Genomic DNA, 15,908 nt, shown 5'->3' on the forward strand with positions numbered 1-15,908 from the left:
AAAGCAAGGTTCATTATCTTCAATACTCCCCTTTTTCCCTGGCAGTTTTCTTTCTTTCTACTTTCCCTTTTGCTATTGAGGGTACCCCCATCCTTTTAGTCATCCTGGTTTGTAGACTCAGAGCTACATTTTGTTCCTCTCCTTCACCTTTCAACCCTTTCTCTCACCCCAAACCCCTCTAACCAGTAAATTGCCAAGTCTTGTTGATACTATCTCCACAAAGTCCCTTACTTTTGTTCTCTTCTCTCCACTCACATGGCTACCACCTTAGCGTAAGACCTGTAATCTGTACTGTTAGTTACAATAACCTTGCCATTTTTTTTTGCCTTCACCCACCAATTCTTATTCTCTCACCAATCCTTATTCTAAATTTCCAAATTGACCTTCCTAAGACACAGGTCTGAATGTTTTACTGCTCTGCTCTTGAAGCTGGTGGTGTCTCCTAGTTGCCTCTAGGACAAATTCAGATTCCTTGTTTTGCATTTAAAGCTCTTCGCTGTCAGATTTTTGCCTAACTTTGCATACTTATTGCTCATTACTCTCCTTCAGTCTCTCCATTCCAGCCAAACTAGACTGTTTGCTTTCCTCATTCACAGTGTTCTATTTCCTGTCTCTGTATCTTTGTCTCATGACTGGTATATACGCTCACTTCATTTCTGTCTCTGACTCATAAAATCCCTAGTTTCCTTTAAGTCTTATGTCATGACACTTCTACAAGAGGTCTTTCCTGATCATCCCAATTACTGATGTTTTTCTGCCAGAAATTATTTTGTTTTTCTTCTTAGATATTTTGTATTTACTTTTCTGTTTTCATATCCTTCCCCCCCACCCCAGTGAGCGCTTTGAGGCAAGACAGCTTTGTTCTCATTTTTGTATCCCAACTGCCTAGCACAGTGCCAGATCCTGAAAAAGGCTGAAAAAATGCTTGTTGGATGAATGAATGGGCTGGAATCTATTGCCCGTTAAAGTTTGACCTTCATGTCCAAGAGGCTTGTTCAACTTCTGGGTCCTGAAGCAAAACTTTGGAGAGGATTCTTCTCTACCTTATCTATTCTCTTGTCCCAGAAACTCTTGTTGTATAAACCTTGAGTTGGTTAGGGACAAGGGAATAAGTACGTCTTTTATGGGTCCCCAAACACATGGCTCTGCCATACGGTATCTGACATAATGACTAGGATCAGTGAAGCCCTTGGCTGAATCTCATCAACCTACACATGGAAATGAAGTGATGAAAGGAATTTCATTTTGTAGGAAATTTGGTGCTTTGTATTGAATTGTGTTTTTTTCCCCTTCCATCCCCTTCAGCTTATTAGAAAATATTGATTCCTGAATAGGGAAAGTGAGTTGATTAAATTTGCCATGGACATTGATTAGCTGTAATCCAATTATAAATCCTCTGAGAGGCATGTTTGTAAACAGGCCTTCGTACTTTGCAATTCAGGGCTTGTGACTTCTGCTAATCAACTGGTTGAAGCTGAGTGCACACAAGATCTATATATCCGCAAGCCTGGAATTGCATTGCTTTTGATTTATTTTAATGGGATCCTCTTGATTTCCAATTTATTTTTCCCCGATAAGGACATCTTCCTGATGACAACCTATTTAAAAGACACAGAGATGTTTTGAGCAGGGGTTGTATTTCATGCTTTAAGGGCAAAGCCATGATCAATATGATGTAAATTGCCCACAGTATGTTCTCTCTGTTCTGTTTTTTCTCTTTTTCTCTAGACCATAATTGGATTTGAGGGCTTAGTGAGGTCTTAGTAGAGTTAGTTCTAAGTTAAGTTTATAAGATTGAACTTTTCAGCTTTTCTTTTTTTTTATTTTTCCTACCTATGCCAGAATCAACCAACCAATCAACAAGCCTTTTTTGAACATCTGCTATTCAATTCAATTAAACATTTATTAAGGAAAGATGAAGTGACATAGCTTTATCCTCAAGGAGCTTATAATTTGATTGAGAGGATGAAACATACACAAATAACAATAATGCAGGTTATATTATGGTCTCTGCAGAACTTCTTGAAATTGAGCTCACTATAATTTATGGTCCATTTCTTCAGCTAGGTCCTTAGTACTACAACCCTTTCATTTCTGTTATTAATTCCTTATCCCATTCCTCAAGGTTGGTTAGCATTTTCCTTTTTGCTCAATATGCAAAATAATTCCCCACACCTATAAAACCTGTTCACAGAGTAAAGAGAGACCACTCAAGGCTGAGTGGATTATGGGTCCCTTAACTCCTTTCTACTCTTCACAACTTCTCAGTATCATCACCCATATTTTTCTCTCTCAGAGGAAGAGAGAAATCTTTGCTCATTAAGACTAATCCTTCTACTTGGTCCCTTTTCTTCTCATCTCTATCAGTTATCCCCCTCTCTGTCACTTGTCTTTGATCTCTTATTTTCTACTGGTTCCTTTTAATTGTCTCGAAATATGTTCATCTTTCCCCAATCTCCCAAAAGCCTTCCATTTACCTTTTAAGAGTAGAACTTCTCGAAAATGTTATCTCTACCTTCTACTTCCTTACCACCCACTCACTCTTTTGACCTTTGCAATCAATCTTTCCTTCCTGTAGATGAAACTGATCTTTCAAAGGTTACCAGTGACTCCATAATTCATAAGTAAGTGGCCTTTTTCAGCCCTTTTCTTTCTTGACCTCTGCTATCTAATACTAGCTAGTTTGCTTCTCCCATGGGTTTTGAGATGCTACGTTATTCCACATCTCTACTTCCTTTGTCTGACTACGGAATCTTGACCCTTTAAGATACTTCCCAGAGGCTCTCTCCTTGGCCCTCTTCTCTTTTCTCTCTCTCTATTCTACTTTGACAATCTCTTGCATAACTGCAGGTTCAACTATCTATAACTTTTTTATGTTTGACTCCCAAATATAACATATAGAGATGAAATCATTTGCCTAGGGTAACACATCTAGGAAATATCTGAGACCACGTTTTGAACTAGGTTCTTTTTGATTCCAAGCCCAGCTTTCTGTCCACTATATCAGTGGTACTACAGTTTGTCCTGTTTCCCATGCAGGGAACTTTGGTGTTAGCTTTCACTCTTCCCTTTCACTTATCTTTAAAATGTAATAAGTAACCACATCTTATTAATTCTACCTATGTGATATTTCTTAGATTTTTTTCCCCTTTTTTATTCCTGTGGCTGCTGCCTTCATACAGATCCTTGTTACTTGGACTGTTTAAGTAACCTAATAATTGTCTAATTGGCATACCTAGGTAGCACAGTGGATCTTACGGAGGTCACATGTGGCCTCAGACACTTAGTAGCTGTGCGACCCTGGGTAAGTCACTTAACCCTTTTTGCCTCAGTTTCTTCATCTGTAACATGAGCTGGAGAAGGAAATGGCAACATGGAGTCACAAAGAGTCGGGCAGGACTGAAAATGACCAGTTGTCCAATAGGTCATCCTGTTTCTGCTCCCAGATTCCTTTAGTTCTGACTCCTTTTTTTCTCATTTTAAAATAAATTCTTAGCTTAACAAACATCAAATAAGATGAATATTGGTATATGCCTTTTAGAATAGAAGGAAAGGATTATATTTGAAATTGAACGTTTCTATTATGTAACACTTTTAAGTATAATTTCAACACATAACTTTCCAGGTTGTCCTGCTTATCTCTGGTGCCTTTGAACTTTCCTGCTACTCCCCCGTCCCCCCCATCCCCGTTTCTCTCCCCATCCCATTTCATCCTGTCCTTCTTTCCTTTCCCTGCTCTCTCCCTCCTCCCTTGCCTCCTTTCTCTCACTTGGGATTTGATTAAGAATGATCGTACTGAAGCACCCAGGTCAGTGGGTATTTGGGTATAGTCCTCATTGGTGTAGATCATAGCCTATCTGTACCTTATCTTGTGAAGCTCTTGTGCATGTTTTTCCATAGATCTTCTAAATAGGAACTGCCCAATATGCTAGATCTTTTTCTCTAGTGCTATTTACATTTTATGGGTGGCCTTTGTTTTCACAACCTGACCCATTTTTTTCCAGGAATTTATTCCCTTATGTCACTTATTATATATAGATAATGGTTACCTATATGTTGCAGGTGACTCTCAGTTGCCCTTTGGTCACCAGCAACTTTGGTGTTTTGTTTTGTTTTTGAATTTTAATTTTCAGTTTCAAATTCTCTCTCTCTCTGCTCATCCATTCCCCAGCCTATTGAGAAGGCAAGAAATAGAAAATCCATTACAAATATGAAATCAGGCAAAACAAATTTCCAATTAGCTATGTCCTTCCCTGCCATCCCCCACCCCCACCCCCCCAAAAAAGCTTTCATTTGTACTCTAAGTCTGTCAGTTCTTTATCTGGAGGTGCATAGCCACATAGTATCTTTCATCGTGAGTCTTTTGGAAGTGTCATAGATCATTGTGTTGATCAGAGTTACTGTATATAATTTGTTCTCTTGGTTCTGCTCACTTCACTTTGTATCAGTTCATATAAGTCTTCCTAGGTTTTTCTGAAATCATCCCCTTTGTCATTTCATAGTGATATTCCATCACATTCGTATATCACAATTTGTTCAGCCATTCCCTAATTGATGGACATCCTCTCAGTTTCCAGTTCCTTACCACTACAAAAAGAGCTGCTATAAATATTTTTGTACACATGTGTCATTTTTCTCTTTCTTTAATCTCTGGGGTATAGACCTAGTAGTGATATTTCTGGGTCAAAGGGTTTAATTGCTTTTTTGAGCATAGTTTCAAATTGCTTTCCAGAATGATTGGACTATTCATATATCCATCAATAGTGCATTAGGGTCCCAATTTTCTCACATCCATTCCAGCATTTGTCATTTTCCTTTTCTATCATCTTAGCCAGTCTGATGGGTATGACGTAGTACCGCAGGGTCATTTTAATTTGTATTTCTCTAGTATTGGTGATTTAGATCAGTTTTTCATATGGCTGTTAGAAGCTTGGATTTCTTCCTTTGAAAACTACTTGTTAATATGCTTTGACCTTTTATCATTTAGGGAATGATTCTTATTTTTGTAAATTTGACTCTGTTCCCTATATAGTTGAAAAATGAGACCTTTATCAGAGAAACTTGCTGCAAAGATTTCCCCTCTAGTTTCCTGCTTTTCTTCTAATGTTAGCTGCATTGTTTTTGTTAGTACGAAAACTTAATTTTATGTAATCAAAATGATCCATTTTACCTCCTGTGAACCTTTCTATCTTTTATTTTGTCATAAATGGTTCCCTTATGCATAGATCTGACAGGTAATTTCTTCTGTGTTCCACTAATTTGCTTATGATGCCACCCTTTGTGTCTAAATCTTTTTTTTTTTAGATTTTTTATTTTTAGTTTACAACACTTAGTTCCACAAGTTTTTGAGTTCCAAATTTTCTTCCCCTCCCTCCCATCTCCCTTCCCCCCCAAGACAGCGTGGAATCCAATATATGTTCTACATATACCTTCTCATTAAACTTATTAACACAATAGTCAAGTTGTAAAGAAGAATTATAACCAATGGAATGAATCATGAGAAAGAAGAAACAAAACCAAAAATGAAGAGAAAGAAAAAAAAAAAGAGCAAATAGTTTGCCTCAATCTGCATTCGGACTCCATAGTTCTTTCTCTGAATGTAGATAGCTCGTTCCATTATGAGTCCTTTGGAGCTGTCTTTGAACCTTGTATTGCTGAGGAGAGCCAAGTCTATCAAAGTTAGTCATCACAGAAGCAATATGTCTGTGGTTGTGTACAACGTTCTTCTGGTTCTGCTCCCCTCACTCAGCATCATATCATGTAGGTCTTTCCAGATTATTATGAAGTCCGTATATTCCCCATTTCTTATAGCACAATAGTATTCCATTACATTCATATACCACCACTTGTTTAGCCATTCCCCAATTGATGGGCATCCCCCTGATTTCTAATTCTTTGCTACCACAAAAAGAACTGCTATAAATATTTTTGTATATAAGGGTTCCTTTCCCACTTGTGTAATCTTTTTGGGATATAGCCCTAGAAGTGGTATTGCTAGGTCAAAGGGTATGCACATTTTTATATCCTTTTGGGCTTAGTTCCAAATTGTTCTCCAGAATGGCTGGATCAGTTCACAACTCCACCAACAATGTATTAATGTTCAAATTTTCCCACATCCTCTCAGTATTTATCATTTTCTTGTTTTGTCATGTTAGCCAATCTGACAGGAGAAATGTGGTACCTAAGAGTTGTTTTGATTTGCATTTCTCTAATCAATAGTGATTTAGAGCATTTTTTCATATGCGTATAGATATCTTTAATTTCTTCATATGAAAATTGCCTGTTCATATCCTTTGACCATTTCTCAATTGGGGAATATGTCTAAATCTTGCATCCATTTTGAACTTATCTTGGTATATGGTATGAGATATTGATCTGTGCCTTGTTTTTGCCATACTACTTTCTAGTTTTCCTGACAGTTTTTGTCCAGTAGTGAATTCTGGCCCTAGTAGCTGGGATCTTTGGGTTTATCAAACACTAGGTTACTATGTTAATTTGCTTCTGTATATTGTGTACCTAATTGTTTCACTGATCAACCTCTTTATTTCTTGTCTAGTATCAGTTTTTTTTTGATTATTATAGCTTTATAGTATAATTTGAGATTTGGGCTAGGCTCCCTCCATCTCTTCCCCCATTTTTTATTGATTCCCTTGATATTCTTGGTCTTTTGTTCCTCCAGGTGAATTTTTTGATTTTTTTTTCTAGCTATATAAATTAATTCTTAGGTAATTTGGTTGATATGGAACTGAATAAGTAAATTGTTTTAGGTAATATTATCATTTTTATTATATTATCTTGACCTCCCCATGGGCAATTCATATTTCTACAGACCTGTCTTTATTTGTTTGAAGAATGTTTTGTAGTTGTGTTCGTAAGAGTTCCTGTGTGTTTTTTGGCAGGTAAACTTCCAAGTGTTTTATATTGTGTATAGTTTTTTAAAATGGAATTGCTCTATCTCTTTCTGCTGGTAATATACAGAAATGTTCATGATTTATATGAGTTTATTTTATCTACTGCTTCTTTGCTGAAGTTGTTTCAATTAGTTTTTCATTTGGGTCTCTAAGTAAACTACCACGTTATATGCAAAAGTGATAATATTGTTTCTTCTTTGCCTGTACTTATTCCTTTAATTTCTTTTTCTTGTCTTATTGTTATGGTTAGCATTTCTAGTATGATATTGAATAGTAATGGTGGTAATGGACATCCCTGCTTCATTCTTGGTCTTATCAGGAAGGCTTCTAGCTTACCATTATAGATTATGCTGCCTCTTGCTTTTAGATAGATATACTGCTTGTTATTTTAAGGAAAGCTCTGTTTATTCCTATGTTTTCTAGTTAGTTTTTTTTTTATCATGAATGGGTGTTTTATTTACTTTGTTTTAAACTTGATCTTCACAACAGCCTCTTGAGATGGTAATTTAGTGTTCTTGATTTGTTGTTGACAAAGTTGATTCTTAGAGGCTAAGTGACTAGCCTCTCTGGCTGTCATACAGCCAGTGAATGGCGGAGGTAAGACTTGGACCTGCTCTTTTCTACAAATCTATTGGTGTTTCCATTATATCAGGGGCTCTTGACTTAGGGTCTGTGAACTTGTTTTTTAAAAAATATTTTAATAACTATATTTCAATTTAATTGGTTTCCTTTGTAATCTTATGTATTTTTTGTATGCATTTAAATGCATTACTCTGAGATATGGTCCATAGGCTTCATCAGACTGCCAAAGGGGTTCAGGACACAAAAAAAGGTTAAGAACCCTTGCACTATCCCATAGCAGCCCCCCTCCCTTTTTTTAATTTAATTTTTTGGGGGGCAAGGCAGTTGGGGTTAAGTTACTTGCCCAGGGTCACACAGCTAGCAAGAGTCAAGTATCTGAGGGCAGATTTGAACTCAGGTCCTCCTGACTCTAGGGCCAGTGCTCTATCCATTGTGCCATCTAGCTGCCTCTCCCATAGCCCTTTGGAGAATTAGAATTATCTTGGACTTTTGAGAAAATATCTCTTTGGAGAGCAAAATAGCATTTTTCCAATAAGAAGTACTTTGTAATTGGGTAAATAGACATTATGTAGTTGGAGTTTGGGAATTTTAAAAGGAACTGTAAAATAGGGCTAGAGAGGGAGGAAGGAGTTGGAGATTTTGTATATAACCCAGACTGTCCAGAAAGGTGAGAGAGAACTAGAGAATTGTTACTCTGAAATAGCATGTGGGAAGTTAGGGATTTGTGTAACCCCACCAAGAAGTACTAGGAATTTTGAGATATGACTTGTAGAAAAATTTCTTTGAGATACATCTCAAGGTTAGGAAGAGAGGGAAAATATTATTTTCTACAAATTCAGAAAATACATGAATTATGGTGTACAGCAATTGCATGTTGTCTAAATAGATGTATGTGCCTATACCTGAGTACACAAATGCGTGCAGGAATATGCAAACACACACACATATATCCGTGTTACACAGATGTGTCATATATATGTGGGTATGTTTTCTTAAACCTTGAAGTAGTGATAATCAACAAATTTGGTTATTACTTTAAAATCACATTTTATTTCTGGATTTTTAGCTTTCGTCTTCTGCTCAGAGTCCCTCCACAAAGGAGTTTCTGAGAATAAAAATGCACTGTGATTTATGAGGTAGTAAAGGTCAAGCACTTTGCAGCGATATGGACCTACTTCATTTGGGGAAATCAATGTAGCACATCAGTTCATAGCACACTTCCTGCCTTAATGGTTCAGACCTCAATCAATACTTGAAACTTAACTTCAGTTTTGGTTTGTGGGCATTATGCTTTCTACATTCTTCCTCTCACCTCAAAAGCACAGCCTGGTCCATTAGAGATGATGATAGTTACACTCTTCTGCCAGGTTTAGTGCCTACTCTAAGTATAGGCATCTGATATGTAAAATGTGGTGTGCCCCTGGCCAAGTATTGATTTAAATGCTCTCCATTACCTACATTGGGGAGCAGTCCCCTAAATTAGGTTTGAGTTGGACACATGCCAAAATTTGCAGCATGGTTATTTATCATTTAATTCCCTCTCTCTGAAAAATTTCCTCCCTGCTAAGAATATCACAGTAGGCTATCTGGCTGTGGACAGGAGCATGTCTAGGCTAGCATTCAATCACTGACCTTGACTTTCCCTTCACAGGCTCTGGAACCATGGCCCAAGTGGAGAAAAGGGGAGGTTTGCTTCGCAAGTCCTCAGCCTCCAAAAAACCACTGAAGGAGAAGGTGGTGCTGATGTATGATGAAATCTTCATGGTGAGGACTTCGAAAATGGGTTTGACCCCTTTGTTCCCTGCCCAAGAGCGAGTAGTAATTCCCTCTTTACCCCTTCTCCTTCCATGGTCCTGTGAGAGAGGATGTCCATTTTGGCAACTAAGTCTTTTGTTTAAGTTCACTCCTACTCATGAGAGGAAGCATTGTGAAACAATGGAAAGGGTGAACAAATAAAGAAGAGAACATGGAAGACTAAGGAATCCTCTTTCCTGGATTTTGCTTAGAGAGCCTCATTTACCTGAACTACATTAGGGAAGCATATCCTGAATTCCCTCCTAGCTTCTGAAGTCTCATTTGTGACCTTTTCAGAGCCTGTTACCACAGGTAGTTTTGTAGGGAAGTTGGCAGAGAACATAAAGTGGTTATTGATTTGAAAATTTTTAAAAAATCGGATACTTAAAGAACACTGATAGAGGGAGTGAAGATTATGGCTATATTTTCAGAGCACTAGGATAATTTAGGAAAAGGCTGCCATTGTATATTGCTAGCCTACATAACACCCAGGAGGTCAAGGAGTAGAGGCTCATTGGGAGCAGGGATTGTATTTTTCTTCTTAGTATTGCCAACACCCAGGACAGTAGTAAACTCATAATAAATACTTACTGAGTTGACTCTAATCATTCTGTACTAACCTCTTTTACAAAAAGCAAAATGCTAAGGAATCAAACTGATAGTAGGAATTTATCTTAAAAGACACATTAAGATGCAGGGTTGTGTTCTTGGGGGAAGTCAGTAGCTTTAACCCAGTGTCCTAAATCTGTGGTAACTATAGTGTAGCACAAACATCAATTGTAATATTGCTCATGAGTTATCAAGAAAAAGTTATGTGTAGTATGTTCTGTTTACACCAAGGTGGGAGAGTAGTACATTTTAGAAAGATTTTTGACACAAAAGGGTTAGGGCTAATAGCTTAAAGGGTCAGCCTTCAGTTATTGTGGGAAAGTGTTTATCTAGACTATTTCCCAACTATGTAAGGTAACTGATGTATTATTAGAAAACAGATCAGAGATTTGTTTGATGTCTAGAACTAATACAGCGTTTCACAGCTTAGGGTTAATAACCCAGGTATCTCTTCCTGGCATCCTAAAATATACTTTGTCAGATGAGATTGGAGTAATTAGATGGCCTGAGAAAAGGAGGGGCCCTTGTTTCTTGAGAAGGGGACATAGATTTGGAAAACAGCATCGAAAGGCAATAAACCCCACAAAATTTAGAATGTGATCATTGACAGTAGTAGAGACCGTAAGTCATTGAGTTCAGTCAATTAAGCATTTCTTAAATGTGTCCTGTGTCTTTGGAACCATGTGATTAGGATACAAAGACAAAAATGTAATAGTCATTACCTTTAAGGAGTTTACATTCTATTGGAGGAAATTACACATACCTGCATAATCAAATCCAAAGTATGTGCAAAGTAAATAAAAAGTAACCCAAAGAAGAAACAAGGAATACTTCATGTAGCAGTGAGCACTAGAGCTGAGTTTTAAAAGGATATAGGAATTCTAAGAGGTAGAAGGGGGAGTGTATGTTAAAAAGATGCCACAGTTAAATTGCTAGGTCTGTTATTCAGAATATAAGTAGGCATACAGATAGAATAAACAAGTGCTAGGCAACCATGAAGGCCATTTTTGAGTTGTGTGGTATACATAACTGGTTTAACGTAATATAAGGATTCTGGGAGAAGGCAGCTACGTGAGGTCTTGAGATGGCTAATGCAGGGGACAGTAATCAAAAGGAAACACCTAGAAAGGAGGAAGAGTCACAGGGTGGCTGATCACTTATCACAAGAGTCCATATGAAGCCTTAATGAGGGAGCTTGTGATCCATTTGCCATTTTTTATTGTTTCTGGAAAAGATGGCCCTATTACTACTTTAGGCCATTAAAAAGGTCCCATTAAGGTAAGGCAGCGTCCTTGGCTTTGTGGACTGGTGGACTTTGTTAGGTCATAAAAGTCATCCTTGTCAGAAAATGATAGACCCTTTCTTGTAATTCACACATTTTCCAGAAATTTTTGGCTTTCTGGACCTTTAGGCAAAATTTCAAATTTTTTAGCAATAGTTTTCAAACATCCCAATTTTGGAAAGCCAACACTCCATATTGATAGAAATTTAATAAATAAATAGCATACTAAGGTTAAGCAGAAGCAGAGCACAAATAGAATAGGGCTCAAGTGTAGTGGAAAAAGCTTTGAATTTTGAAGTAGTACAGCTGGCTTCTAGTTCTTGCTTTATTACTTAAGAATTCTGTGACTTGGGGCTAGTCACATAACTTCTGGTTATCATTCTCCTCTTCTCTACAGTGGGGTAGTACGCACCTGTCCACAAGTTTTTTGAGCGAGAGGTTGGAGGAGAAAGTCTGAGGAAAACCTTTTCAGATATTTCTGAATTGTCTATAGGGAAGAAATAGTCTTGCACACAGTTTAATTTGAGAAAGAACTTCCGTATTCTCTATTGAAACATTTTAGAATGACCAAAAATGTTAAAAGTAGTTAAAAGTTAGAAGCTGGTTTCAAAAGTTGAGATTAACTTTGGATGATTCCCTATGTAACTATACTATTAATCAAAGGTGTGTGTTTGGGGAGGCTGAACCCTATCTGTATTTGTTTCAGACAGAGGACCCTAGTAAATGCAGCCCTCGATTCTGGGAAGAGCTCTTCCTCATGAAGGTAAGGCTGGGCTATGCCTTTGCTAATTTCCCTGTAGCCAAGACTGCCCTCTCAGCTTTGTACGGGAAATATACTCAGATTTTTGCTATCTTGCTGGCAGGTGAATCTGGACTACCTTGAGGGCAAGTTGGAATCTCTGGATGGAGAAGAACTAATGAAGATCAAAGATAACATTAATTGTTTGTTCCAACACTGTATCCAGGCTTTGGGAGAGGAGCACCCAATTCGAGTTGTCAATGCATTACAGGTATGTTGCTGAGGGGAAAAGGATTCCTGTTTAGTAGAAAGGGGAGGTGTTACAGATGTGGGGGATTCTATTCAATCTAGACTGACTTGTGGGCTTGGGATATTTAAAAAAATGGTCATGGATATGCCATATTCATTTAGAAATCTTCCTAGTTAAGGCAAGTTGATCCTAACAGTAGTATCTTGTTAATCTTTACAATTGGGATCTCAGGTTTTAAGGCAGAGCCTCTAGCAGAATCTTCAGGTCTTCTTAAGGAATGTAGAAGGGTAAACTGAGGCTCAGAGAGTGATTCATTGCCCATTCTGAGTCAGTGAGCAATAAAATCAGACAGAATTTTGGAGAATTTTCTTTGCCTGTCAGTAGTTATTTTGTCACTCCTTTGACTGTGACCCTGAGAAGAAGATCCTGTTTCAGGGTGGCAGCTCATTTGGCAGTCAAGAAGACCAGAGAAGGAATAGTCAGTAAGAGAACAAAGAATCTTATTGGGAGGGAGAAGTTGCCCTTCCTCTAACTGTGGTCGCTTATGTTGTTGGGGCGTGTGATAAAGTTCTCAGTTTAGTACAAATGAAGTCATTGAGCTTGCCCCAGTGCTATTTGCTTTTATGGAAAAATGACTTTTTTTTTTAATGGCAATAGCTGCTGTTGTGATGGGTAAGGCCTCTGAGTGTTGGATAGTGATTCTTCCAGTTCAGCGACATTAGTATTGGAGACCCACCAGAGTGACCCTCTTCAGCCTCTCCAGTGGAGGAGCAGAGATCTCTTGGGGTGGGCACTAGGAAGAACAGGGGTGTGTGGGGAATAAGAAAAATAAGAGAGGGAGGACAGTTCATTGCCAGGAAGCACTGGTGCCCAGCCCATTTGGGTGGAGGAGGACTAGAGTACAGGAAGAGAGAACAAAAGGCTTTTGTGCAGGGGCTGTTGTTTGAGATGTGAGCATCTTGAGATCCAGGCTTGCTTGCTTGTCATATCCCAGTCAGTTCTTTGGTTTTGCTCAGCAGACCACACTGAACCACATGGTAGTGGGGTGATCCAGATGGACACAGCACATGTTTGTCATGGACTTAGGGAGGGAGGCTCTTTAGAAAAAGAGAATTTACTAAAAATCTTAGTTACTGATGCTTCTATTGCTGTTATTCTTTCTGAGTGTGCATGTTTTTCAAGCTTAGGCCCATGCTGTGATTGCATGGAGGACTGGGACTGTTGCAAGTGCTGCAGGCAGGCCTGTTTGCCCCCACTCAGTCTTTTTTTAATTTATCTTTTGTATCATTGCTTGGATGATTTTTCTTATGGACAGATTTGTTCATGTCGTTCCTTTCTACGGAATCATTAATGCCTTCACATTGCTCTCCAAGGTAAAGTTCAGATGCCTTTTCCTATCTTTTCAAGGCTTTCTATTCTCTGGTGCTGGGCTACCTGTCAAGCCTTATTTTTTACTATTCCCTTTTATTCATTCTACAGTTTAATCAAAATAGGCCACTCTGGGCTGCCAGCCTTCCGAGCTTTTCCCTAAATACTCTGTGCTTTCCTTCCTCAGTGACTTTACCTGTTTTCTCTACCTTTTCTCTCCTCTCTAATCACTTATATATACACACTCCTTTAAAACCCAGCTTTCTCCTCCATGAAGCCTTCCCTGATCTTTCTGTTTAGTAACAGCCTTCCCCCTTAGAACTCACATAGGACTTTGTTTTGCAACTCTCTAAGGGTCCCCTTAAGGTAAGGCAGTGTAAGTCCAGTGGCTGGTGGACTTAGTTAACTGTGTGTATTTCTCATCCCCCTTCTACCCTATAAGCTAAATAAAGATAGGGATTGCCTTTTATCTAAATTTGGAGGCTTTTCCCAGTGCCAAGCAGAATGCTTTACACAGAGTACGTGCTAAATATTTATTGAATATATGGGGCATGAATTTTTGAGCGTGGAAAGTGAAAGTTTAACTAAAAGGAGTAAATTCAAATATTTAAGACTGGTAGCCTCGTAAAAGAGTTAGACACCCATGCTATCCTTGACAAGACAAGACTGTCTTATCAGCTCTCTTATTTGGAAACAATTCCTTCTGTTGTCTCTGTAGACCCTGTGTGCACTTATCCGAGGGGTCCATCAGAAGAATAAGTCCACTTCTGGGTTTGACATTATCAACATGCTGATGGGCTTTGACAAGGCAGAGCTCTGTATGAAGGTGAGACTTATTACAGATGTGCTTGTAGGCTTCTGCTACTGCTCACTAAACAGTTGCACTTGATGGAGACCATCTTTAGACAAATGGGCTAAAAGATTTGTAGATGGAAACAACTATAGATGATTTAGAAATTTTCATTTGCTTTCCAACAAAGAAAGCAGTGATTTATTTGAACAGAGGACATTTTAAAATCCAGAATTTAGCTGGGAATAGCACTTCCTTCAGCTATATATGTATATGAGACGCTGCTGTTTTAAATTTTGACCGATTAAATCATGTAATTATTATCATAATTTCTGTCTTTCATTTATTGGATTTTATGGGATGAAATAAAGTATTGCTAGTTTGTATTCAGTTGTATCTTTAGTTCCAAACATTAAACACTGAAACTTTCTTCATAAAATTCACATTCTGATGCATTTCCCACAAATAGTTTTCACATTTCATTTACAAATTAAATGATTATTGATCATCAGGTCAGCTTTTGAAGATATAATTTCCCGTAACTCTTTGTCAGAAAAACTTTATTCATATTCTTTATAACAAAAATTAGAATATTTAATATAGTCAAGTAAAAGAAACATTTCATTTACATGAAAAATAATGTATGTACATGTATGAATAATCCAAGATCTTGGAGTCATATTTTGACATGAGTCTTTTCCAAGTCGTACAGTTATGTTGAACTCTCAGATAACTTGATAACAGTTCTCATTTATATTTGCTTAAAGCATTTTTAAATTTAAAAATCACACAGTTTTTTAAAGCATTTTACTTATTAAAAGTTCTGAAGTGAATAGCGTATTATTGTCTCCATTTCACGTATGAAGAAACTGAGACTCTGAGTAGTTAAGTGATCTGTTCAAGTTCTGATAGCTAGTAAATGGTGGAGCTAGGACTTGAAACTAGGTTTCCTAACTCTTATCCAGTGCTCTTAGTCTTGTACTTTGCTGCCTCTCTTCTACTTCGTCGGAGTTCATTAACTTATCTTTGATTATGTCATTCCCCAGTGTCATTCAGTAATGTGCATTTTTGAATATTTTGCTTCTTCCTCTCCCATATTTGAAGGAGTCTTTCCTTCAGTAGTTTGAGTCTCTCTGTGGGTGGCCAGCAAAGGATGAATTCTGCTGGGATGGGGACAGAGGGGTGATACCTAGTGTGAACAGAGGGGAAAGACTATCAATATTGCTTGTCCCCAAGGTGTGCCAACACTCCAGGCTCTGTGCCGACCTGTGGGTGTGAATGAAAGCATCCTGAATTGGTCATTGCATGAGATTGGGAAGAGAATGATAGGTCTTAAAAAAATGTTGCCATTCTTACTCATTTCACTGTGTAATATGGAGAGTTAAGCCTGTGGGAAGGATCTGCTGTGAATACACATTCATTTGGGAGGCTATTGAATTAATTTCTCTACACAGCTGTTCTAAAGCATCTTTCAAATGAGCTTTATTCAGAGGTGTCTCTTAACACTGTCTCTTCCTGTCTCCTCATGTGACAGGGCCTAGGGGTGGGGTATTCATTTAATTAACTAATTGAATGTTGTGAGT

The 15,908-nt window shown here is 37.9% G+C and overlaps 1 protein-coding gene across 1 annotated transcript in view; it reads left to right on the plus strand.

Moving 5' to 3' along the window:
- Nucleotides 1-15,908, plus strand: part of ARMH3 (armadillo like helical domain containing 3) — a 217,776-nt gene that overhangs the window by 7,898 nt on the left and 193,970 nt on the right. Inside the window, exons 2-5 of the mRNA XM_036735487.1 lie at nucleotides 9,145-9,257; nucleotides 11,885-11,941; nucleotides 12,042-12,188; nucleotides 14,254-14,361. Coding sequence (XP_036591382.1) covers nucleotides 9,156-9,257; nucleotides 11,885-11,941; nucleotides 12,042-12,188; nucleotides 14,254-14,361 — 414 coding nt within the window. The 5' untranslated portion in view covers nucleotides 9,145-9,155. The remainder of the gene's footprint in view (nucleotides 1-9,144; nucleotides 9,258-11,884; nucleotides 11,942-12,041; nucleotides 12,189-14,253; nucleotides 14,362-15,908) is intronic.

This window comes from Trichosurus vulpecula, chromosome 8 (genome assembly GCF_011100635.1).
Source record: "Trichosurus vulpecula isolate mTriVul1 chromosome 8, mTriVul1.pri, whole genome shotgun sequence".
In the NCBI taxonomy this organism is placed as follows: domain Eukaryota; kingdom Metazoa; phylum Chordata; class Mammalia; order Diprotodontia; family Phalangeridae; genus Trichosurus; species Trichosurus vulpecula.